Source organism: Mauremys mutica, chromosome 13, assembly GCF_020497125.1.
Source record: "Mauremys mutica isolate MM-2020 ecotype Southern chromosome 13, ASM2049712v1, whole genome shotgun sequence".
Classification (NCBI taxonomy): domain Eukaryota; kingdom Metazoa; phylum Chordata; order Testudines; family Geoemydidae; genus Mauremys; species Mauremys mutica.
The window spans coordinates 8,546,548-8,573,796 of NC_059084.1; the positions used below are offsets into that span (position 1 = coordinate 8,546,548).

At 39.9% G+C, this 27,249-nt stretch overlaps 1 protein-coding gene across 4 annotated transcripts in view; it reads right to left on the reverse strand.

Annotated features, from left to right (window-relative positions):
- CDH4 (cadherin 4) overlaps window positions 1-27,249 on the reverse strand; it is a 627,456-nt gene that overhangs the window by 41,984 nt on the left and 558,223 nt on the right. For all 4 annotated transcript variants that reach the window (XM_044986659.1, XM_044986658.1, XM_044986660.1 and 1 more), the window contains 2 exons: window positions 25,745-25,882; window positions 1,544-1,729 (listed from right to left, as the gene is read on the reverse strand). In XM_044986659.1, the coding sequence (XP_044842594.1) occupies window positions 1,544-1,729; window positions 25,745-25,882 (324 nt within the window). The remainder of the gene's footprint in view (window positions 1-1,543; window positions 1,730-25,744; window positions 25,883-27,249) is intronic.

Genomic DNA, 27,249 nt, shown 5'->3' on the forward strand with positions numbered 1-27,249 from the left:
GTGGCGTTTGCAGACACAAACACACAGCCTAAGGGGCAAAGAACAGGACAAGCTCACACATTCCTACCACAGTAATCTGAATGGCATTTCACTGATGTCATTTTTCCTAATAGTCGAAGTGTATGTATTAAGAATGACTGCAATTTGTTAGCTACGAGGGAGTGTTTTTTCACCCACAGAGTCATTCTTTAATTGTGCAGCTCTTTACACTTTAGTGCTGCCGCTACACTGTATTTATTAAAACTTTTTTGTTAAGAGAAGGTCACACTTTTCAAAAGGTAGAGGCTTTGTTCTTGACAGCATAAATACATCTTTTCAGGTGCAGCGCATGGTACATGTAGGGCAAGTTCCTTCAGATCACAGCAGCCTATTCATACTTCTTTCGCTTTCTTGAGAGTCAGTGGGAACATCCGTAGGAATCTTATCTACTAACTGATTCACTGAATGTTGAATGAATGTAGCTGTGTTCTGACTGCATTTAATATCTGCAGAGGCATTCACTGCCTGGGGTTGCTGGTCTTATGCAAGTGAATGTGACGCAAGCCCTCAAATGAAGACTGAACTCGTGTTCTTTGGAGGGGTAGGGGACGAAGGGAATGGAATTTGATACCTATTCCAAAAACTCTTCGGGTTCCAGGTTCCAAGCTGAAGCCTTTAGGAGATTGTAGAAACTGGATGAAAGTGGATGAGGCAGAGCTCTGAACTTCACATTGCTCACTTCCTACTTCTGCAGCAATATTGAAAGCAACAAGCTGTAGGTTAAGAATATCCAGGGACCTGTTTCTCAAGGAGTCTTTGGGCCAGATCCTCAGCTGGCATAAATGTGTATAAAGCCATTGATGTCAATGCAGCAGCTCTGAGTTACACCAGCTGCATATCTGGCCCACAAAGTGTGTTGATGGTTTGGTATCGGTAAAGCAATAGCTCCCAAACTTTTCAGGCAACTCTATTAGACTAAAACCTTCCCTGCACCAGCTACAGATGACTTTGTCCCCTTTCCTCTTTGCCACCAGCAACCTCATCCCTCCGTGTGACAACAATCCTCCTTCTCTCCCTGCTTTCATAAGATATCAAGTGTCCAGGTTTTGTGCTGCTGCCCATCTCACATGCAGATGGGTATGCTCCAACCTTCGATGGAGCGTGGTGCGCTCCAAATCCTAGAATACATCAGACCGGGCAAGGCTACAGAGTACAATCTCCACTATAGTTTGGAGCCAGAAAATGGTAAGACAAACAGGAGTAGTACCTTGAAGTGCAGCTCAGAGACTGGGTCCTATGTTCATCATGTGAGTGTTTGTGAGGGCTTGTGGTGGCGCAGTCAAAGAATGAGAGGGTGGTGAACCAAGAATTAGTGGCTTGTAGTACAGTATGCATGTCACGTGCTACAGAGAGAGATGGGAAACAGCAGGTGGAGGTTCAGGCACTGACATTCCCAGCCAAAGAAGACATGAAATAATGGCAGACTTCTGGGAATCCTCCTGGGAATAACAGCTTAGAGGGTCGCAAAGCCTGACTCGATTTGGCTCCCATTGAAGTCACCTACCTTCACCACAGTTACCATGCCTTCATTGGTAACTGGATCCGTCCGAATGGTGAAATGACCTGAAGGATCTCCACTGATAATGCGGTACACGGCGTTCCAGTTGGGGGAGTGAGGCTGGTCCCGGTCCATCACAGTCAAATTTGCAACCACAACTTCCACTCTGTTCTCAGGAACCTCCCCGGAATACTGCAGTGAAGAGACAGGAACTGTTATGAAGAGTTCTTAAGGATTGCAGGGCTAAATCCCCAGCTGGCTTAAATTAGCATAGCATCCTATGTTGATTTACATCAGCTGAGGAACTGGACCTCAGTGTTCAGAGACGGTACTTGTAGTAAAATAAAAGTTCAAAGTATTCTCAGTTACTACACCTGCCCCTGAGTCCCGTTGGCACTTGTGGGTTTACAATTCCATGTTTTTTTCTTTAAATGTTTTCCCCCATCCTGTTGCTGTCTGAAAGACCTACACAAACAAATGTGTGAAACTGACTAACTAGCCAAGAGAACAGCCAAACCGTTGTCAGATGTGCAAAGTAAGCAAATTGGGGGAAAAAAAGAGATTTCCCCCCCTTAGTAATCGTGTTCAGTTATAGTAATCGGAACTGTTAATTGTGACAACAGGAGATGAAAATTGTCAGATCAAAGTGATTTTTTTAAAAATTTGACTGTGTACCTTTAATGTAAAACAGGGGTAGGCAACCTATGGCACGTGTGCCGAAGGCGGCACGCAAGCTGATTTTCAGCGGCACTCACACTGCCCGGGTCGTGACCACCGGTCCGGGCGGCTCTGCGTTTTAATTTAATTTTAAATGAAGCTTCTTAAACATTTTAAAAACCTTATTTACTTTACATAAAACAGTAGTTTAGTTATATATTATAGACTTATAGAAAGAGACCTTCTAAAAATGTTAAATGTATGACTGGCACCTGAAACCTTAAATTAGAGTGAATAAATGAAGACTCGGCACAGCACTTCTGAAAGGTTGCCGACCCCTGATGTAAAACATTTTCAGATACTCAGCTTTCAAATGATGCAATCTTATAGCTTGATTTTATCTAATTTTTCTTCTTTCTGCTTTTGATTTGATTTTGCCTACTATTTTTCTAGTGATTTTTTGCATCAGCCTTTCCTATAGGTTAATTCTATTGTTTGTTTTCATGAACCACATCCAGTTTATGCATATTATGATGCATTATCTGCCTTCCTCTCAATTTTCTGCTTTCAAAACCTTGATTTATCATATATCTGGTCAAGGACCCTTGATAGTTCGTATTTCCTGCCTTTAGGGCCCAAAAGCTCCCACTAAGACACCTAAACAATGCCCAAATCTTCAAATGTGCTCAGCAGACTCAAGCTTCTATTGACAACAATTGCGAATCAACACTTAGATGGGCATACAGCAAATTAAACACTGGGCAAACAATGGAGCTGCTGGCCCCGGTTCTGAAATTGAAACTCAGGCCCCAACTGTGGGCTCAGAACACTTTTGAAAATCTGGCCCTTAATATGTATTTATGCAGAAGTATGCTAATTACAACAACTAATTATTTTGTTATTTATCTGAAGATTCCCTTTAAAGTACTATTGTTCTAGTCTGACACCATTCAACATTTTTGTTTAGATATACTTGCCACCAATATATAACATTTCACATCTGACAGCAAAAAGTCGTAATTTGCCATATGCCAATCTAAATGTAGTTTTGCCCTTTAGTGATATCTTTAATGGCATTTTGCGTTCTTTTCACTTATGCCCCTGTCCTAAATACGTTTTCATTATCAAATACAGATGGTATTTTTGCCTACGTCCATTAGGTAGTGGAGAAAACAGTGGGATGCCACTTATTAATTCTAGTTCCAAACTATATCATAGCTCCTCTACTTTTCTTTGTTTCCCACTATGTAGCCAGGTCTTTATGTATTCTCATGCCCAGTTTGGAATCTCTGCAGCATTCAGTTTAAGCAGGGGAATATATGGAAATTTATCAAAAGCCTTTTGAAAAATCCATTAGATCATGTCATCTGCACACTTCTATTATCAGTCTTGTCTGAAACCTGCTCAAAAGAACTCAAGGAGATTAGTTAGGCAGGAGCGTCTCTTGCTAAATCCATGATGGTTATATCCCACTGGATTAGATTAATGTTGTACTGCATGCCAGTGATGACAAGTTGATCGCTCTTTGGTTTGCTTGGGCAGTTGACTGCACTGTGTTAAAATCAAGGTATCATATTTGCTGTAATTCCAAGGGAACTAAGCATGTTAAATTGAGTAATATACATATCCCAGGTCACTGCCAATTCCTGTCTTGAGCCCATGTGAATCACATGAATTAAGAGAAATTTAAAGATTTAATCTATCCTATCGTTCAAATCTTAAAGCCCTCAGCCAACTTTTCTTTACTCAGGCTAAACTCCCATTGCCTTTAGAAAGAGTTTTGCTTGCTGTACAAGAAATAACTGTGGACTTCAGAATTTGGTCCGCTATTCATTTAACTCTTTGCGGGAGCAAGTAGGATGAACTCATTCAGAACAAATCATTGATAGAACTTTTTGCTATAACAGTGGACCAAATCCTGCAAGATACTGCACATCCTTTACTCCCAGTGGGCTACATCCTGTAAGGGGCTGAGCCTTTGTGCCATCCACTGAAGTCAGGCCTTTTGGGAAAAATCCTATGGAATTTAATAGGGATGAAATCGATAGAATTTTATAGAAATAACTCTAAAAGCCTTTAGACTTTGAGAGAGAACAATATTCTCTCTCAGGGTTATTTCAACCCATCAGATATAATTCTCTAGCATGTGTTTTAAAAGAAGCCTCCAGGAAGGTTATTATTTTCTGTAAGACTTTTCCATAAGGGTGAGAGTCACAATGCTCAGCAAGTATTAAGCGTCTTTCAGGATTTGGTCCATTCAGGTCATTGGGAGTTGATGGCATCTGAGGAAGCAATCAACCCTTTACAAGATCCAGGGGTTTCCGTGGAAATTGGTCATTATGCATACAGGGCCAGACCAGCATTATGCATACAGGGCCAGATCAGAGTAGCTGCACTGAAGTCAACAGAGCTATACCAACTGACACCAGCTGAGGAATGAATCCTGAAAGATACTTAACACTTTGAAGTCGACATCAATTTTTTATCAGCCGTGGCTCAGTACTCATTGTAACCCACTGCCTCAGCCCTCCGATCTACCTGACACTCTTCCATTGTTTATGTAAGCATGTGCTGTAACGTGCCCACAATTCTGTTTGCCTTTAATAAAATTAAGTAATGAAATTAAATGACATCTGGTACTGAACGGATGGGAGTTTGGAGATGCTCAAACATATTTAACATCATTTCCTCCCTATCCTGAAGTAACTGAGAATGATGAGCAGTGCGATATTTTACTGTGCTTTCCCCAGGCCTAGTAAATTTTCTTTAATGAAGAGTGCAAGGGATTTTCAAATAGCGAGAGGAGTATCTCTGCTCAAACACTGTAAAATAATGAGGGGTCCAGAGAGAAGTGCTGGAATAAACAACAACAACAACAACTCAGTAGTGCCTGCCCTATACTTGCTGCTTTATCGTGAGTGTGATTTTTATAATGTCAGGTAAAAGGTGTACAATAATTAGCAGACAAATGTTTTCGGAAAACAGACACCCTATTCCAGCTTGTCCCATGATCTCCATAATCCAGTGTGCTCTGCACGGACTCCACCTGACACACATGGGAGGCAACAGAGCTCATCCCTCTTGAAAGCACTTGCAAGATCAGGCCCTAAATGCACTCATCAGTGCCATTTTATGACTCTAGGCAAAATGAGGCAACTCAGACTTATCCACAATGAGAAAATTACAGAGAACCTGTTATTTAACCTATGAAGGGAATTGGTTTTTCTTAGCAACAAAACTTTGGTCTCCTCTTCCGGGCTAGTTTCTACAAGCAGTTGCCTCCTTCTAAGGACTGCAGCCCAAATGAGAATAGAGACAGGACATTCTAATATAATGTGAATCAACAGTGTGCATGAGCATAGTCTCTGCAACACCAATGTGTTCACACTGGATCCATGTAATTGCAGACCGCCTCCACCTCTTTCCTAGTGTTCTAATTGATACATTTTTCAGAAGAACAACACCAGAAAGAACTATACTACAAACAAAACAGAAAAGGAGATTTCTCAATGAGGAAGCAAAATTTCAGTCAGAAGGATGCTTGTGGGAATTGAAACAGGTCCTCATTCCCAGTGGCCACTGCTGAAATCCAAAAGTGCCTGCTCCTTCTTGTTCTGGGGTTTGCATCATCTCTGTTTGCAGGTATGAGGATGAGGTAAGACTATTTTTGAGCTGAGTTGATTGTTATGAAACAGCTGTTCAAAACTTTCATTATAGAACCTGAAACCACATGAAACACACCTACATTTTAGAGGTAAGGACAAACTTGATGCCCAGCTTAGGTGTGTTGAAAGCTAAGGTTTGGGAGCCTTTCAAATGAACCCAGGTACAGTTTTAATTGACCCCAGACTCATTTATGATTTTAACATGGAACCCAGTTGAAACGTATCTGTTTTGACTGAGGTTGACTTTGAGATTGTTTATGCCTGAAATTCAAGAGGTGCAAACCCATATGCACTGAAATCGAAGAAAAGGATGCATGTGGCCTCTTACAAAGCAAAACTGTAGAGTTTCACCCAGCTCTGCAACAAGCATCACGTCGGAGAGAAATCTCGTGTCAGTTTTGAGCAGGCATCACACAGGAATCATCTAAAATATTCACTGCTTAAGATATTTTATCATCATCTACATCTTCACTTTATCCTAATATTGTAACATTTACTTGTATTCATCTGTAATTTATTTTGCTTCATTTTCTGTTGCTGCATTATGAAGCTTTTCATCTTCTTAGTCCTTTTTTTAATCTCTCCCTCGCTAGTTATTTTGGAACTGATTGTTATTCAGTCTGAACGTACATTATGAGATAAATAATCGCTCTGCCAATTTACCATGATTTCTTAAACCTGCCCTATTCATCTGAAGTTATGTAGGTTCCATTTTTTTTCCATATTGGTATGATTGTGAAAGATCCTCGCACTGGTCTCTAGAGTTGGCCTGGCTGAAGTCATATGGTGCTGGAAAGGTACTAATTCATTTTGATTTCCAGGCTGCATAAAATTATACTGAAGTCGTTTAACCCTAGAGTTTATTTTTGTCTTGCTCAGTACTTGACAGCACATATGTACAAGCATCATTCAAAGGAGGAAAGGGAACGAAGCAGGGGAATGATAAGTTCACACGACTTTGCAGTATCTCCTAAGTCTAGTCTGAACTGCAGAACCAAGCACAGTGGAATAAAACCAAGCAGCTCCTTCCAGCCACTCCCAGTGTGTGCTGATGTGAGATAGCTGAATAGGGAGAAAAATTATTCAGGTTCATTTTGGTGACTGCTACAGGGAATTTCATTTCTTCCATGGTAGCCCCTCTTTCTCTTTGCCTTTCATGAAGATTTGCTATCACAAAGACTTGCTCATACGAATATTAGTAAAAATCTCGAACCATAATTACAACACAGAATTAGTTGTGGGTAGAAGCAGTTTAGATGGGTTAGGCTATCCACACAGAAACAATGCCCTGTCATGTAAGTGACCAACCATACACCCTGAATATCAAATCACACATACCTAATACCCATAGGAACGCTCGTAGGGAACAGTTTATGATCAGTCCAGAAGTTGAAATTTGTTTCCATAAAATATTTAGCAAAGAATTTTGAATATTAAATAAATTGATAAAAACTGTAGTTTGTTGGCAATTTGTGTAAAGGAAAAAGGGTTAGATTATCCTATACATCATTAACTGAGAGTTTTTTGCCCAGCTTCAGCACTGAAACAAGCAAATGCCATGCTAATTGACTGCTCCTATGCCATGTTTATATGCCTGCATTTTTACTGTTAGGATTAAATACGTCTTCTACATCTCAGAAAAGCCCAGAGAAGTAAAACAACTCCAGATTGTACTCTTTATCTGACAACTGGATATTTAGATCAATAATCCTCTATTTTTTTCTCTCTATTTCTACTACCAGTAATTTTGCTTCTCTTCCTAGCAGCCTAATTGCTGTTTTCTTAAGCCTTGCCATCAGTTCTCTGACCTTTAATTTTCAATATAATTTGCTGTATGGATGACTGCACTAGGTTCACAAGTTATCCTATCTAATCTGGTCTCTATGCAGATTGGGATCTCAATTTCTGTGCCAGTGTAAATCTGGAGCAACTCTCAAAATGGCTTCAAAATTGTTACTCTAAATTTACACTGGTGTAGCCATAATCAGAATCTGGCCTTAAATCTCCAAATTTTGAACAAGATGAGCAAGTCTTGTAAATAATATAAATCATATTTTTTGTGTAAACTGGGCAGACCTTGCAATTTTAAAATGTTAATCAGATTTTATTAAAGGCCTTCTCAGTGGCATGTGTTCTCTTTCTAACACTGATCGTGTTCTCTATCTCCACAGCCCTTCTCCTGCAGAGTAGCCCACTGAATACCTCCTGCCTACCCTATCATCAAGTGACCAATAAGCAAACGTCTTTTCCTTTCGGTGTTCATTCTTGGAGTCTCTCTCGCGCAAACACACACTGCACTACACTTCTGTGCGTATTCACTTGGATCAATTCAGTATTCATTTCATGGGTACATATGACACATCAGACTAGTTATATGCCATGTGGCAAATACCTTCCAATGCATAATCTGCAAAAGTCCAATACCATTCTTGCCAACTTGTAGTTTTGCTCCATTGGCCCAGCTGTCACATATCCCATTATGAAATGAATTACTTGGGCTGGATACATTTGCTCTCCACATGTTCTTTAATGATCTGCAGGAGTCAGCCTTGTTTTAATGATGTTCAGGAACATGGATTTGGTAGCTCACCAACTATTAAAGGCTGATCTGGAAGTGCTAGCTTTATCTTCACCATTTGGTGCTATTAAAATGCCCATCTGACTGAAAAGCTCTGAAACCTGTGAGTGAGGTTCTAAGGTCTATTAAAAGCATTATGTATGCATGCTACCATCTTGTTTATTTACAAATGTGTCTTGATTTAGGGCTTACAAAGAGAACAGTGAGTGACAGAATTTAAAGAGGAAAAAAAAAAGCCTAGGGAAGAAGCAAACTAGTCAGATATTGGTTCATTTGTTTACTTACAGATGTTTAGGGTATCTTTTCTCTTTCTCTTTCACTCAGACAGTGGCTTTGCTGGCAGGATCCCACTAGTATGTCAATATGCCTAGCACCAATAGGCTAAGCATGTCTTCCAATTGTTCAGGTCCATTCCCTGATCCTGTTTGATGCTGCCTGGTGTTTGCAGCTAGGACTGTGGGATGACTTTGTTTTCTGAGTACAGCACCTTTCAGTTTCTAAGACCCACCCCCTGACCGTGTGCAGAGGCAGCAACCATTTTGATCTCAGACTTGCTGAGAGCTGTTAACTTCACCGTTGTTCTTTGCCGGTGTTGCTTTCCTTAATCTCAAGTAACAACTACATTTAACTGAAACAACATGGTTTGCTCTTTGGATAAGGAATCATAAGTTCAAACTAAGAACTTGGAAAGAAGAAAATGTGCACTTGGGAATGGCACATCCTATCCTCCTTGCTCTGAACACTAGAAATGGAACTTGGTTAATCTCAGACTCTTACATTCAAGAGGGCCAAGCTTGGATCCAGCTTTAACCTTGCATCAATGACTCCCAGAGTAGTCGTCAAGGATTCACAGACAAGAGGACAGAATGGTGGAAGGCTTTTTTTTTTAAAAAAAAGCTTTGCATTTCTCATAACAAAAGTTTTTTTTTATCTTTAAGATGTTATATTCTTTTTACAGTATGAAAAGTTGTTATGAAAATGATGACACTGAGACACTGCTTTGCTTCAAGATAACCATTTCTGGATAAATATATCATATGAAATGAAGCCCACATATACATTTATACATGTAATAAAAATGCTTTACAACACAAAGGAGCTTTTAACAATGTTTGTATGAAAGGTTTAAAAAGAGATTAAAATTATGTCCTTGGAAAGGTGCACAGTCTTGTAGAAAGAAAATTCTACATTAACCCCATGCAGGAAAGTTGTATGTTATCTGTATTTAAAAGGCTACAAAGTACTACTTTAATCAATCTACTTGACTTTGGGGACTTTCATGTCTCACTGAAACTCACGAAGTCTGGCAGAGCGTGGCTTCTAGAACACAAAAGCCTTTAATCTGTAACCTGGCACTCCTGTACATTCAAATCCTGATACTATCACCTTGTTAGGAAGAAAAATTGTGAATTTATCCAAAATGGGATCTCATCCAGTCTAAATGATGTAGCCTTTGCAGCAATGACCTTTAACAACGGTTGTACTCAACAATAGAAGATCTTATCTCAAGATCCAATGGAAACAGTGTATGTTAAAATTCTGATCTGATAGCAGAGACTTCTATTTTCAAGTTTAGATGAGAAGCTCTTGAACAGTCCATTTGCTTTCTTGTCTAACCCACCTTTGTTTCTTGCCTGGGGAACAAATGGCATGAAAAAGAAACGGGTGCATTTCCGATAACTATTTGTCAGGTTTCATTAATAATGCTACCTTTTAAATAAGGGCATAGATGCTAAAACTGCGGGAACTGGCTACAGAAACCCACATAACTTAATTCTGCTAATAAAGCAAAATAGCAGTAACTCTTTGCACTGATATAGCACTTCTTTACAATGGTAGGCAAACACTAGAGCCTGCATTGAACTGAAGCACAGAGAGGCTGTGACTTGCCCGAGGTCACACAGGAAGGTAGTGGTTGCGCCAGGATTGGAACTCAGGTCCTGTGCTCAGCTGCCTAGACCAGAGCTGCCTCCTGAGAATATCATGAATTAAAGCACCTATTTTACAAACACATTCAGGTCAGTCCAGGTTAGTTTCTCCATCACCACAATGCATTGCCTTATAGCTCGCTGATAGCCATCAAGCTGTTGAGAAGCAAAAGACAAGATATGAAGCCTGGAAATGAATTGCATTAAACACTGTAAACCAATGCTGCAGATCAGCTGGCTCAGCAACACTTCAGTCAGCAATTTCCTCCTCAGAGTTTCACAAGGCATTGATTTCAAAGAAGAGAAACCAAAATGGTTTTACATCCCTAGAAAAAAAATCAACAGAATTAAAAACAGCCCTGGGTTAAAACCCAGCCCTGTAACAACTGGTTGTAAAGTTCTGTCTGTAGTGGCTGCAGGATCTTATCCTCCTGGACTCAGGAGCAGTGCTAATGTAACTTTCACCTTGCAACAGATGGTATAAGCAAAGCTCTTCAAAATACAGCATTAGGTCCAGATTCTGCCATTATTATTTATATAAAGCACTTACCTTCCTGAGACTTGGGCTTCCCATGTGCTCAGGACCATGGTGAAAGAAATGATCAAAGAGGAATGTTTTGGGGGCAGATTCCCATTCTAGTTACGCAGCTAAAAACTTTTGCTTTGGTGTAACTGAGATCAGAACCTGGCCCCCAAATTCAGGAAGGCACTTAAGCACATGCTTAACTTTAGGCATGTAAGCTGTCCCATTGTGCTTAAAGTTGAGCACATGGTAAAATACTTTCCTGAATTAGGGCTTTGGTCATTTGTGTGCAAACTTTCTTTTTACACAAGTCTAACATGAAAATCCTCCTTTAACTACCTTAAATCAATTTTAAACCTGATGAAATCTACTAATTTGTTGGAATGCATAATTAACAGGCCCCAAACCTTATTCTTCTTCCCTATACCTTAAAGTGGCAAATCAATATGCTTCATTTGCTCAGATTTTACAAAACCTCCCCCCCACCCCAATTTAGAATATAAACCCACTATGACAGAAAAAGATTCAGTGATAACAGTTCAAACCACAAGCCACTGAAATGCACCCCATAGATCTGAGTCAGTACTTCTTGGTGAAATTTGTATAGAACAAGCTGTTTTAATTCATGCAAGTTTAATAAAGTTTCACAAAGAAGGGCCTTAAGCTGATAAATCTAGTTTAGGATTTTCTTATTAACTGCCCACCTCTCATAATGAGTTTTTAATTTATTTTTTTCAGATTTTAAGGCATATAAAAACTGTTCATGTACGTTTGGGATCTGAAGGCAGCTATTTGGGAAAGGAAGACATTTAAGAGCACTGGAACTGAATTTTTCATCTACACCATAATCCTAGTATTGAGATTTATAACAAGTTTCCTCTGTAGCAAGGCTCAATCAGTCTGCATGGTGATTTCTTCTCAACCGTATTCCATACTGCAATGGAAAACTCTGTTGTTTCCAGATTAGTTTCAGAATTCACATATGGGATTTTTTTTTATGACTGGAACTGTACAGCAATACTAGACTGGAAAATCCATAAAATCTGCTATTTAGTGATAGAGCTCCCAATTCAGTGAAGTATCACTGTTCAAGACAGACACTTAAACACAAGCTAAAAGTAAAGCACATCCTTAGGTCCCATTGCCGTTAAAGGGACTTAAACACTATTTGCTTGTTGCTACAAAAAATGTAGTGTACCAACATGCAGCAGAAAAAAAATGTAGGCCCAGCTGCAAAATGCAAACATAAAGTGAACGTAAGGAAATGAAGTCAATGTTTTGATGGAGTGGCTAATATAAGGGGTAAAACAATAGTAAACATGAAGGTCTGGCTGCTTAGAGTAATGTGGAATAGTAAAGAATAAATATATAGATCAAATAAATGGCAAATAATGAATGGACCTTGGAATGAGAACGAGAGAGAGAGAGAGAGGACTAGAAAGAAAAGGAGGACGAGGACGGGGTCTTTTCTGAGAAAGAGAGAGAGACACATTTACATTGGAAGAGATGGGGAAGAAAGAGAAGAGAGGAAGGCTGTGTGTGTTGTGTCAGGGGTGTGTGTGTGCATATGTGTATCTGATGCTTGGTGCCAGGAGACTGGTACTTTCTCTTTTGCAGTTAGATTACTTTATTATTGCGTAAAGCTGAACAGTTTGAAAAGTTCTAGCGTACTTAAAAAAGTCACGTGAAACCTTTTGAAAGGCCTCTCCATTTCTAATTCTTCCTGTACTGTGTGTTCTGACCCTTTTCACTGCAATTGGGAAATGTTAAGGCATCCTGGACAGTTAGAAATATTTGATAAAAGAAAAGTCACAGCACTACTAAATCCTTGGCCAAGTTATTTTATTTAAGTATGTCACTGAAGATTTTATAACTGAGATGTGCTTAACAGAATTCTGACTATATATCCTCTTATAATGGCATCCCTGGGAAGCAACTGTTTTTAGGCCAGTTAGGTTTTAATACTAGGTCAACAGGATGCCGAAGAATTTTTTTTTTGTTAAAAAAAAAAAAAAAAAGCCCAGCCAAAGAAGTGAGCATATTTCAGAAAGAGAAGATTCATTTTTAGCCCTTTAAGACTATGGATTTACTATATGCATCCAGATTTCTCAGACTCAAATCAGAATTACTAAAATAATCTATTACAAATGGGTATTTGCCTTGAATCTGTTCTGTCAGTTGTGTCAAATCTAGGCCTATAATGCTACAGCATATTTTGGTGTGGTGCCCTGGTTTACAAAGCAAAGGAGCCAGGCATGGTGGAATATAAAGGATATAAAGCAACGCATCATAAAACCACAAGAGAGACAGTCGTTTTCAAAATTCCTAATTATGGATTGATGCTGAAGGTAGATTTAAAAAAAGGTCCAGGTGAGGGCTACATGGCATTTTTGACTAGGAAAATTAGGCTGATACTGTCCTCCTGAAACTGATCAAATGAGACAGTTTGGAAAGAAAACATCTGAAATCTCAACTGCTCTGTGGTTAAACTGCAAAGCAATATTTAAACACCTATGACAGTTGGAAGCACAAGGGGGTATTGAACTAAGATCTTAGCTGTTGACCCCATTTGAAAATCATTCTCTGACGAAGCCTGCTAACATTCAAAGGCATTTGTATTCAGGTCAATAGCGAACTCACCCTTTCATGGAAGGTCTAATGAACTATCAATGTTGTAGCATATATTGAGCAAGTTTCACACCTGTCTTTTGATCTGGTGAGCCTAACTTAACACATACAGTTGGACATATGCACAAAACCTGTGCATCTCTTTGGTGTGCAAACGAAGGTTTTGCACAAGCAACCTGAGCATTTAAGGACCCAACTATTTTGTGTTCTCAAAATGTGTCCAGTTTTGCCATCCTCATTTGCACACAAAACACTGGGTGCACAAAATCAGAGACCAGCTGAAAATGTTGTCCAAAATTTACTGAAGAATAATATAATATGGCATTCGAGAAATTAAGATTTTAAGAATCCTAATTTGTGACCCAAATTTCCAGGCCATGCCAACACTTAGGGTCAAGGTTCTAAAAACAGGTGTCTAAGTTACACATACACAAAATATGTGTGCATGTGCAAAATGGATAATTGAATGTATAGCTGAATGTAGCTATGTATTTTGCATGTCCAGATCCTCAGCTGGTGTAAACTGACTACTCTCTAATGCTTTAGAGGAGCCACGCCAATTTACACCCAAAACATGTAAGCACATGCTTAACTTTAAGCGTATAAGTAACTCCATCACATTCAGCAAAGTACTGTAAAACATGCTTAAATTCCAATGAAGTTAATGTGATTTAAACACATACCTGAAGGTAAGCATGTGAATAAATGCTTTGCTGAATTGGGGTCTAAATATCTATTTTTGCAAATCCCCATGATTTGGAGTTCTGAGACCCAGCAGGAAATATTGGCTTTATTCCTCCAATGAAACTTTTCAAAGGCTATTTTTTGATAGAAAGAATGCACCACACAGGGCCGGCTCTACTGTTTTCGCCGCCCCAAGCAGCGCACCGAATTGCCACTGTGGAAGGCGGGGACAGTCGGTGTGCCGTTAGGGCGGCTCACGCGTTCCGTGGCTGCTGAAGACAGAAGCTGCGCCGCCGCAGACAGCTGAACATAGAAGCTGCCACCGAATCTCCGCCGCCGCAGAAACGCGCGTGCCACCCTAAAGACACACGGACTGCTCCCGCCATCCGCGGCGGCAATTCGCGCGCTGCTTGGGGGCAAAAACACAGGGACTGCCGCCCCTTGCAGATTGCCCCCCAAGCACCTGCTTGGGATGCTGGTGCCTGGAGCCGGCTGTGCACCACGGGCTGTGGTAGTGGTGTCTAGTTGATACACATCAGTTGGATGGAGAACACTGGTGTTTTGCCTCAAGACTTACCACTCAACGTAGGTAGGGTGGCGATCATTTAATTTAATTGTGGACATTTTGTCGGCAACAACTGGTAATGTTACATCTCATTGCACTTTGGCACTGGCATCTTTTTTACACTCTGGACATTTCATCCACATTATTACATAATGCATATTACAAGGGTATGATTTTATGGTTTCTTACTCCAGACCCCATATATATATTAAATGGAGAAGGAAAATTGTGATGAGACACTATTAAATGAGCTATCACAGTAGGAGATGTAACACAGCCAGATGTTGCAAATGAAATAGCTCATGACAAATGGTCTATGACAAGATAATGTGAGTGCTGATACTATACTATATAGAATGTGTACGATCACTTCAATATACAGCTTTAGTGAGCAGGTTGATAATATTGAATATGTTGCATGAGCCAACAAAAAACATCATGCTAGAATATCAAACATCCCCAACAGATTATTGTGTGTTACTAGGGTACGTGCATGCAGTTCATTCCCATTAATGGGAATTAGATACAGGCACTGAGAGGGCAGAAACGCTCTTAGTATTGTAAACTACGGCTGAGCACATACTTATGATGTATCCATTCACTGAGGTTATGTTGTAATTTTTGGATTTTGACCACTTATGTGTTGTGAAGCAGGGAATGAATAGTGCCATGGGCTCTACCTCCTGTCTGGCATTGTAACGCTAATTGGCCGAAACTGTGCTTTCTAGTGTAGAAAGAGATGGTTGCATTATTCTTGATTTTAAACCAAGAAATACATGGGTCCAATTTAAGAGTGATCACTCAAGCATTTTTACTGCCTTTTTTGGGGAGTGGGGGAGAAGGGGTGCAACAGGGAATTGAAATCTGTAATGAAATTTGTTATTTCCATATTTTAAATGGTCTTTGGCAATTTACAACTCCAAGGTCTGAAAAATTCATTAACAACAACTTTCATCAAGGGTGTTCCTGAAACCAAAATTACTTAATCAACTCAATTTAGCTTCTTGCATAGACCTAATTCAGAAAAACTTTATCTTCCTGAATTGTTATTGCAATTAATTTCTTTCCCCTTTTCTTTTCTGCAGCAGACTACGTTACAGTAATTAGATATTTTATAAAAATGAGTTATATTCATTGAGGGTAGCTTCACTTTTACATTTGATTAATCATATTACCACCGAGGTCTGGGGTTTGTCTCCAAGGAAAGCTTAATGACCTCATTTTAATTCTTCTTTTAACCACAGAGCAGGTATAAATGAAAAGAAATAAAATTATCTCGCCCCCTGCCCAATCTCAAGATTACATTTGATGGTTTTGCTGTGTGACTGACCCATTTACAGGGAACAGTCTATCTGATTCTAATTTGATACAGGGCAGAATCAGGCTAAAGAGAGCCTTGAACTGTCTCTTAGTAACCTAAGCTCAGTATAGCGGTGAGGAATCAGTGCTCCTGGAGCAAAATGGCAGCCAGTTTTTAATACCTTGGATATCTAATTTAGGAATAATTGGGCAATAAATATACTAAAAACAAATAACCAAGCCAAAAGGCACTGAATTTAGATTTCAATTAAAGGCTTTTATTTGTAAGGAAAATATATCAGGGAGACCAGATGTTTGCGTGCGTGTAGAATGGGATCATTACACTTATATCACTTTAATTAGTTTGGAGGCACTCACAGCTGGGGCACCACCTTGTGGCTACATCTGGGGATTAGTGCTGCCCCAGTCTGACACCCCCTCCTTCAGTTGCTCACCCCTTGGTCTCTCTCTCTCTCTTAACTTGGGGTGATTCCTCTTTGTGACTCAGCCCTCTGGCCAGGTCACTATATTCCTTCCTTTCTGGGCTATCGAAATCTCACTGGACAAACTGTCTATCTGCAGTCTCTGGCAGTCTGCTGCTCCATTTCCAAATCTGTGCCACTTTCCCAGTGGCCAGTAGGGGAACCCAGGCCCCTGCATTACTCCGGGTTCCTGCCCATGAACCCTATGCTCAGCAACCACAGTCTGAGGGGCATTGCCCGGACAAACTAAATGCTTTCCTAAGGATGTCAGAGGAAGTGGACCCAAGTTCCAAAATGTGTGTTGATTTATGGAGTGTTGTTCATTCTGTTAAAAGGTGGGAACATCAGTGCAGGTCAGATCAGTGTATGCTTCAGATTTCCAAAGCTTTGGTGGTCAGACCTGGGGTTTTGGTTTGGGTCTGTCATAAATATAAAGGGAAGGGTAACAACCTTTATGTATGCAGTAACATAAATCGCTCCTGGCCAGAGGTACAGAATCACTTATCTGTAAAGTATCAGAGGGGTAGCCGTGTTAGTCTGGATCTGTAAAAGCAGCAAAGAATCCTGTGGCACCTTATAGACTAACAGACGTTTTGCAGCATGAGCTTTCGTGGGTGAATACCCACTTCTTCAGATGCAAGAAGAAGTGGGTATTCACCCACGAAAGCTCATGCTGCAAAACGTCTGTTAGTCTATAAGGTGCCACAGGATTCTTTGCTGCTTTTACTTATCTGTAAGGGGTTAATCCATTCAATTAACCTAGTTGGCACCTGACCAGAAGGACCAATGGGGAAAGAAGATACTTTCAAATTTGGGGGAGGGGGAGGAAGGTTTTGTTTATGCTCTTTTTGTTGGTTCCCTCTTGGGACAAAGAGAGAGACCAAACAGGTAACCCTGCTCCTAAAAAGATCCTGAACTGATACAGCTAAAAATTACAGAAATTGTAAGTAATAGAAAGGAAATGGGTTAGATTATCTTTTGTTTTAGCTTGTGAATTTTCCCTATGCTAAGAGGGAGGGTTATTCCTATTTTTGTAACTTTGAAGTTGAGCCTAGAGGGGAATCCTCTGTGTTTTAAATCTTTTTATTGACCCTGTAAAGTTATCTTCCATCCTGATTTTGCAGGTGTGATTCTTTTACTTTTATATATATATATAAAATTCTTTTAAGAACCCGATTGATTTTCAGTGTCCTAAAAAACAGGCATTTGGTATGTGCTCACTTTGTTAACCTATCGGTTGGTATATTATTCTCAAGCCCCTCACCCCCCTAGGAAAGGGAGTGAAGGGGCTTGGGGGGATATTTTGGGGGAGATAGGGCTCCAAGTGCTGCCACCCTGAATATCTGTTTAAATCACTTGGTGGTGGCAGAAATACCGTCCAAGGACAAGGAAAGGAATTTGTGCCTTGGGAAGTTTTTAACCTAACCTGGTAGAAATAAACTTAGGGGGTCTTTCATGTGGGTCCCCACATCTGCACCCCAGAGTTCAGAGTGGGGAGGGAACCCTGATAGGGTCCATCTCTAACTGTCCCCCCAAAAGCCAGTGTGCCAATATGAAAGCTATTGTGCAGCCCTGGATTTAAAGAACAATAAAGATATCCTATTGGCATTGGTCCAACGTTGCCCAGGCGAGGCTGTATGTCAGATAAGAGTCCACTCTCGCCTTTTGCTGCTGTTACTTCTGGACCAACAGCCTTGCTCTAATTAATTATTTATGACAAAGGTTTTCAGGGGCACCTGGAATATAATTAAGGGGAGAAAGACCATTTCCCTTTAAAAGCACTGAATTCTTATTCGGAAGAACTAACCTGATTTGCGGTTTCTAGACTTCATTGTTTGTATATTTAATTGAAATGCGCAGGAGATTAAGAATATATTCTGGTAGTAGCCTAACCACCTGGCATACTGGGTTCACTTGAATACAGTCATTTACTTAGGTTATAAGAGGACAGCTCCGTGACTGCATATACTTTACAGTGTACTTTGTTCCAACTTCATTTTGAGTGAAAAATGAGCTGAAGACTATAATCAGCTGGGACTTTCCATGAAAACGCAATTGATTTTTAATAATAAATCTCATTGGCAGAACCTTATAGAACTCCCTTGTTAGCTTTTATCTATAAATCAGTGCAATAATGTAGATTTCTTCATGAGGACAGAAGGTCTTTTTCCTTGTCAGTTTTGATCTGTGCTGTTCACCTCTATCTTCATTTTTGTCTCTTGTGATAACTGTTTCCAAGTTGTACTGGTGCCACTTTGGTGATATAAATTATTATTATTTATTATTATTTTAAAATCGATCCCCAAATTTAGTCCTACATTTTCTGAACAGTTGACCTGCAATCATGGTGAATGCATATGCAAATGGCCATATAGAGGGCTGCACCACAATTGCACATGCAGTCATGGTATAAGCACTAGCAAATAAGGCACGTTGTTCTGAATATCTAGGCTCTAAATCTTTTCCAAGTATGGACACAACTGTTTTCTACCATCCCAGTCTGGGGCAGACTGCTCTTTAGGATGAGACGCACCGGTCAGTGTCCTGAACCATCACTTCAGAGTTAGGTAAGTGTCGTTATCCCTGTTTTACAAATGGGGAACTCAGGGACACATATTAACTGAAAAGACCAAGGTCACACAGTGAGTCAGTAGCGGAGCCAAAAACAAAAGGTGGATCTGCTGATTCACCGTTCTCTGCCCTAACAGACCACATGGCTGCCTTTTTGATTCAGATGTCTCTTTTTGCCATCAGTCATACTTGACATTTGATTAATCTGATTGCTTCAGCCAAGTGTGAAAAACAGGTTACTAACATAATATTACTTAGCAGCCTGATATGATTCCAATCTGAAGCCATTAATTAAATATCCATGTGAAAAATCATCCAGTCAATTTGGCAGAACTGCCAGAGACTGCTTTTTCCCAATGAGATGTTTCAGTGCACTGGTAATGAATATAGTATCAGAGGGGTAGCCGTGTTAGTCTGGATCTGTAAAAGCAGCAAAGAGTCCTGTGGCACCTTATAGACTAACAGACGTATTGGAGCATGAGCTTTCGTGGGTGAATGCCCACTTTGTCGTGACGTCACATGCATCCGACGAAGTGGGTATTCACCGACGAAAGCTCATGCTCCAATACGTCTGTTAGTCTATAAGGTGCCACAGGACTCTTTGCTGCTGGTAATGAATATGTATGAATTCCCTTCTCCAGCTAGCCAACTCTTCTGCTCAAAGCAGAGTGGGATTGGGCCATGCCCTGCTCTCTGTCCTGTCCCTTTTGCAGAGGATAGAAGTGTTCAGCGTACTTACCTGAGGGCTTGTTGGTGTTATTCCAAAACAGCTCTTCCTGCTTTGAATTCACATCCTAACTTATTCCAGAATAACTTGCTTGTGTAGATAAGCCCTTATAACAGTCCTTGTGTTCCCCGAGTACAAGGATTCCCACTGTGAACGGTGCCTATGCTGGGCATGCAAAGTGGGAGAAAATCCTTTGTGCCCATTCCTTTTTCTTTTTTGCACCTTGTGCAGGAGACAGGCCGGTTTGGTGTATGGGCAGCCCCCGCCCAAACTGTAATCAGGGCTATGATTAGAGAGCGAACACTGAAAGGAAAATGGTTCCAGAGGCATCCGCTGCAAATATGCTCCTTTCTGCTTTGGATTCAGCACTGGAATAGCAGCTTCTTAAAGCAGTGCCAAAGGGTAAATTTTAAAGTAGCTTTAAATAAGACCTCCTAAGACTCAGGAGCTTAGAGAACTCGAATAGCCCAGTTTCTCTCTTTCTCTATTTTTTTCCTCCTAAAGGACATCTTGATTGCAAGGCAAGTTTTCCCAAGAATCCACAGCTCTGCTAATCACGAGCACTTCAGCCTTGCTAAATAATATTTCCCTTCCATGGGCTACTATAAAAACAAGTTCTGCACAGTAGGCAAATTTAAAATAACTTTTAATTAACATTTAAGTCACAGAAGTCTGATCATGCAAATTCATCTGCATCTCCACTTTGTGCCTGATTGTTCCTGATTGAATATGATAAAAATAGACTTCATGTGAGTGGAGTGTGGGCATGGAACTCCCTTTACTTCTCCTCCTCTCTGATTAAGCATTTACTTACTTAAAGTGGAAACCCTTGGATGGCTATTAACTGTGTCATGGGTAGAACGGCAGAAAGGCATACTGTCCAGTATGTAGTTATAGATTGCATTGTAATTAAATCAAGCTTTTCAGTGAGCAAATAGTGTTGTCTTCGAAAAGCCAACCATTTCAGTGATTTACATACATAAGGATCACCTGGGACTAGCCAACATTGTGCTCCCAAATCCCAATTCAGAAACACAGCACTCATCAATTTATCATTCCCAGAATCAATGCTAATTTCTGTGACATGATTCAATGCACCTCCCATATCTGAGAGGAGAGTCTGGCCAGAGGCATAGTTAAGGTTCTGTGGAACTGTGCTACAATTGTAACGTTTCTGATCATGAAGGATACTGGATAAGTGGGGATACTAAAGGTTTGGGATAATATAGGGAATTTTCCATATAATTAAAATATCTCAGGGAATATGACCTTGTTATGAGAACAGGAAGTTTGGATAACTGAGCTTATATTGTATATTGATTGCAATATCTCAGTTTACTGCAACTGTCTTTGTGTCAATTGTCCTGGTAAAACTCCCTACTGGATCTTTTCAGTCTTGTTACAACAGCCAGTGCTGTTCCCTTACATCTTTTGCAGACAGAAAACTTTAATCCCTAGGGCTAATTCTGTTAACCTTCCGCAAGCACTAAATTCACACGAAAAACTGTAGAAAAAAGAATGGGTTGCAAATATCCATCCCTTGGTCAGAAGAGTTTTCAGCAGCTCATGGTATTGCACAGCTCCAGAGCACTAAAAACTTAGTTGCCCAAAATGCCTTGGGTCAATTCTATCTAAGAAGATCAATAGTTGCACGAGGTGCCATATTGTTTCAACGTAGATCTGGCTGTTCCAAACGCAGAAGCATCCAACATGATGCACACCCACTGCCAGCTGCTTTCTGCTGCCACAATGCGAGATAAGATACAAGAGAAGCAGGTAGGGTAGGCTGTCCCCAACAATTACGAATATGCTAGTTAAAGAGTTCGTTCCTCCTGGAGATGGCAAATCCCTCTCCCATATGGCTTCAGAGCCCTTTACAAGAGAAGGCAAGGTTCTTTTTTTCTCATCATTCTACAGACCCTCGCCTAACGGTGATTTATTAAGGGATATGATAAATACTTTGGTCTGGTATTAACTTAGAAACCAATCGTTTCTGGGTTTTATAAAACCATTTCCACTTTATAGTTTTAAATCGCTCTTGCCTGACTTTACTACTACTCTTTCATTCCACATCTAGCACAAAGCTTTTATGACAGTGTAGCTGTGATTTTTTTTGGTGCTCTTTAACCAAAACCTTTTTTGATCATAATATAATACAACCTTTTTGGGCCTTGGTGTGTAATTCTGACATGCATAAATCTGTCACTTGGGTCTAAAACGTCATCTGATATATATTTATAGTAAAATCTGTCTTACAAGCAGACAATTTGCCTGATTTTTGACCACCACTGTGGTTGGTTTTCTCCTCCTTTCCAGTTGTTAAATTTTACATAGTAACATTAATTCCTGCTGCTGAACACATGAGCTGTAACACCAGCATGTTGCAGCATCCTCCTGGGCTACATTTATAGCCAGAAACTATTAAGTCTAAAACCACCCAGTTTGAATGACAGGTAATTTAGGAACACTATAGGGTGTGCTTTTGTATGGTTCTGTGCTGAATATCATCCTTGATTTCCTCTCATCTGGCAACTTTCCAAGAGCAAACCACCATTTCAATTGTTCAGCCTATTTTGTTTTTGATTATATTTTAGTGCAGAACTATCTTTTAAAAGGCATGGTATGCTTTCTTACCCTTAAAGAAGCTGTGGATTTAGTGGAACTTTTTTTTTTGTTTAAAGCACAAGGGAGGCATAAGAATACATTTCAGAGTTGGCAGGGGGAGCAAAGCAGTTCACTTCAGGTTTAATGAGAATTATCGGACTGATGATTTTACCTGTGGCAGCCAAAGGTAAAGATCAGATGGCATTTTTGTACCCACCAGTAATGGGATCTTTACTATACCCAGGAGGATACAGTATTAAAGATCAAATTTACTAGAGAATCATGAGGTAATATCACTATAAAATATCCTCAGGTTTGAATTATGCACAGTCCCACTTGGAACTGTATAAAGGCCCCTTTTTGCCCTTGCAAAACTCTTTCTCCAGTGATTGAAATTAGAGAAATGACAGTACAAATCATTCCTGCTTAGGGGAAGAGTCAAATTTTCTGATCCATTTAACCTGATTCTATGGATAATTGTCTTAGTAACTTTTATCCCTTCTGGATCTGATACATGCTGAGACTTTAAATACCCAGAATTTACCTGAATGCAATTTTCTATGAGCTCCCCTCTGTCAAATTCAGTTCTGGATAAATAAAGTCTTGGTAAGATTTTTAACATATGCTCCTTTATCTCACAAGTCTCACAATATAAATACACGGTTTCCTCCAGAAAACTGTAACAGAGCCATATGGTTACTCATAACATGGTTAATGTTAGCGCCAAGGAGTTACCAGTCACTTTAAATTTCCTCTATTAACTTTATCTGGAGACAAGTACCAGTTTTTCTGGTTTCAGAGTCGCAGCCGTGTTAGTCTGTATCCACAAAAAGAAAGGGAGGACTTGTGGCACCTTAGGCCTGGTCTACACTAGGGGGGGTCAAACTAAGGTACGCAACTTCAGCTATGTGAATAGCGTAGCTGAAGTTGAACTACCTTAGTTCGAACTACTTACCCGTCCTCACGGCGCGGGATCGACGTCCGCGGCTCCCCCGTCGACTCCGCCACCGCCGTTCGCGGCGGTGGAGTTCCGGAGTCGACGGGAGCGTGTTCGGAGTTCGATATATTGCGTCTAGATGAGACGCGATATATCGAACTCTGAGAAGTCGATTGCTACCCGCCGATCCGGGCGGGTAGTATGGACGTACCCTTAGAGACTAACACATTTATTTGAGCATAAGCTTTTGTGGGCTACAGCCCCACTTCATTGGATGCCTGCAGTGGAAAATACAGTAGGAAGATTTATATATATATATATACAGAGAATATGAAACAATGGGTGTTACCATACACACTCTAACGAGAGTGATCAGTTAAAGTGAGCTATTACCAGCAGGAGAGAAAAAAACTTTTTGTAGTGGTGATCAAAATGGTCCATTTGCAGCAGTTGACAAGAACTTGTGAGGAACAGCATGGAGGGGAAATAAACATGGGGAAACAGTTTTACTTTGTGTAATGACCCATCCACTCCCAGTCTTTATTCAAGCCTAATTTAATGGTGTCCATTTTGCAAATTAATTCCAATTTAGCAGTCACTATCTTTAAGACATTCACATCTGTGCTTAAACAACTTGGCCACTAGATGTCAGCACTTTTTCACTCAAATTAAGGTGGAAGAAGTATTTACCTGGCAGCATAAGGTTCCCCCAAAGCATTAGTATGCTGGGGCACATATATTTTTGTAGTGGAAAGACTCATTGCTTGGGATATTGAAAACCAGACTGGATAAAACTCTACAAATTGCATAGGAGGAAGCAATCCTACATTGGCATGAGAATGGACTAGATACCCCAAGATCCAGCTCTGCTTTCTATGGTTCTACTAGAACTGCATGTGTCATATGCTGAAATACATTCTTTAATACACTAAATGGAAAATACCCCAATAAATGTATTCCCATGACAAACATCATCACATACGCCCTATGGTGAGCCATACTCCGTATGCTCTGGGCTAACAACCTCAGATACTGAAAGCTGAGTTACTTCCATGGCAAATGCTGAGTTTCATCAGGTGTCTGTGAAACGCTCTCTTCCCTAACATCAGCGGAAGATGAAGGGACTCATCACTTTCTCTGAAACACTCAGCACCTTGCAGGTCTGGAATCATGAGCCAAATTGTGCTTTCAGTTACACCTGTAGAAGCCCAGTGAGTTCAGCAGAGTTTCATGGGTGTAACTGAGGCCAGAGTTCGGCTCTGTGCTAACAAATATTGATGTACCTTATAGAATAGTATCATTCAGTATCATACAGAAGTAGTACGAACCCACTCCATATACCTACAAGAGCACTCAGTGACATGATACACGGTACAATGCTGGCTTTCAGTGGTGCTGAAGAAAAGACACTGTTCCATCTCTCTGGACTCTATATTCCCATATCTACAGTGATGTTCATGTAGGATGCTCAAGATGATTTTTTAGAGCTTTGGATGCATTTTGAGACTTATTTTTCCTTTGTGACTGAAATTTTGCTTTTCTTAATAGCTGACCTTATTATTAATGTAAACAACCAAAAGCTAATAATTCATTATTTATCATTATTTCAGCATGACATCATTACGCACATTCAGAATACTTCATTTTTCTGAGTTCCTGATATATCATTAATTCCTGCATTTATTTTTGGTACAGAGATCAATTAAATTATTTTATTACTTTTTTATCTCCCACCCTCCCACCCCCCGTTCCTTACACTACCTTGTCCACTGCAATCTCTTTATTTTTCCCACTCAAAGAAGTTAGACCAACGGTCTTGGAGCAGAATCGGATAGACACATATTGTACTAGTATATGAAGGATTTTGAGCTAATTAAAAACAGATGCACTATGGTTTAATGCATTTACTGCCTGCACAACAAAGACATCTGTTACAGTTATCAGTGAAATACGTATGGATGACTAAGTGTTACCATTCAGACTATTTATTTCTTCTTTTGAAATTTAATCCAAGCTACAAAATATAGTTCAGGGTTTAGCTCATAAGTAATAAGTCTGATGTGTCTACAATCACTTGCTGTGACACCACTGCAACCTCCTTAGTGACAGTAGAAACTATCCTTGCCACATTCTTTTAGTTTCTTCAGTATCTCAGTGAAACTAGTAGCCAAACCAGCATTGCTAGTTCAGGAATCTCTCGCTCTCTCTCTTCCCTCTGAAAGTCTTTGTTACACAGTTATTTATCAAGTTTTTATTCTGTCTGCCAAACCAGCAAACAGAGACGAGGGATATGAAATGTCCATGAGTTACAAACACATTGTGTGTGCATGCATCATTGTGCTGATGCATTGATACTCACAGTGCTGGCAGTGAATTCTGGTGGGTTGTCATTCACATCTGTCACCGTAATGATTGCAGTTGCTGTGTTTGAGAGACCATAGTTAAGATTTCCTTCCATATCTGTAGCCTGAACGATGACTGTGTACTGCTGAACTTTCTGGAAGAGCAAGAGAGAAAAAAGAGACAAAAAATACCATTTAATATGTCTTGAGTTATTCCACCCCAAACATTTGTAGCTTAAAGGAATACCAAGAGATATTTGGACTCAAAATGTCAGTCACAGGGTTGGGCAAAATTTACCTTCAAAACTTTTTATTTTTATGAAAAATATGGTAGTTGACTAAGCAAAAATATTTTGCAAGTGTCTGCTTTTTAAATATTTTCACTTTGTCAGAAAGTGCCTTTTTTTTGGCTGAAAACAGAATATTTTCTTCAGTTTTTTAGCATTTTTTTGGCTACTGAAAACTGACATTTTTTCAGTTTTGACAGAAAAGTGAAGTTTTTCCACTGAAAGTTTTGCTGAAAACAAAACATTTAATGTTTGTTGAAATTTTCCACAGGGAACCTCTTCTCCCTCAATTTTCCAACCAGCTCTGATAAATTGGTTTTATAAAACCTAGGATTAGAAGAAATATTTTCATTACACACTTGAACGAAGTAAAACTCAATCACAATTGGTTTTTGGGAGTCAATCATTCTTCTGCAGGGTTTGAAACCTAAATGTTGCCACCACATGTTATTTCATGAGAAGCAGAAAGTGAAATGACTATAAATAAAAGTGCAAACAACCAGTCTGTTTTCATTGTCCAACACAAATGAAAAATACAAAGGAAACACATAGCATAAACATGGAAGAATAAATAAGATTTTTATAATCACTTCACTTTTGATAGCCTGGAAGGGGGAAACTGACCTCTCTTATGGAAAACCATGGGATGAGCTGTGGCCCAGACCTCCATCTTCCTACCCGTTTCGCATATGCAGTCTTCTGACCCACATGCAAAGGGGAAGATACAGTCACAGAGGGTCACCTCTATGTGCGGATCATGGGTGAATGATTTTCCTCCTATAGTCAAACCTTGGCATTCTTCCTAAGTTCTCATTTATCCCCTACTCAAGCCAAACTAAGTAAGGATTTCAGAACCAGACCCCTACTGAAGTGACAGTGACATGAGGAAAGAACTTAAAATGTGTTATTCTTAATCCAACATTTTCCCTACAATAAAACTAAAGCATTTCACAATGTATGTGAATAGCAGAGAGTGTTCCACACAGAACTGTTCTGTGTATACCTGTTTTCTGCAGTTCACCCTCTGTAAGTGCCCCATTAACACTGAAATGCAGCATAAGGAAGTTTGACTTGGTTATCATTTCAAAAGACTGGAGCATGGGAACCCAGAGCGGATTTAAAAATGTATAGTGACATTTGTATAAAGCAGCCTAGAAAAAGGAGCTTTTTTATTTACTCTTTTCATGGTAGAAATAATGTCAGCCTAAGATGCCCATTTCTTCTTAATCAAGGGA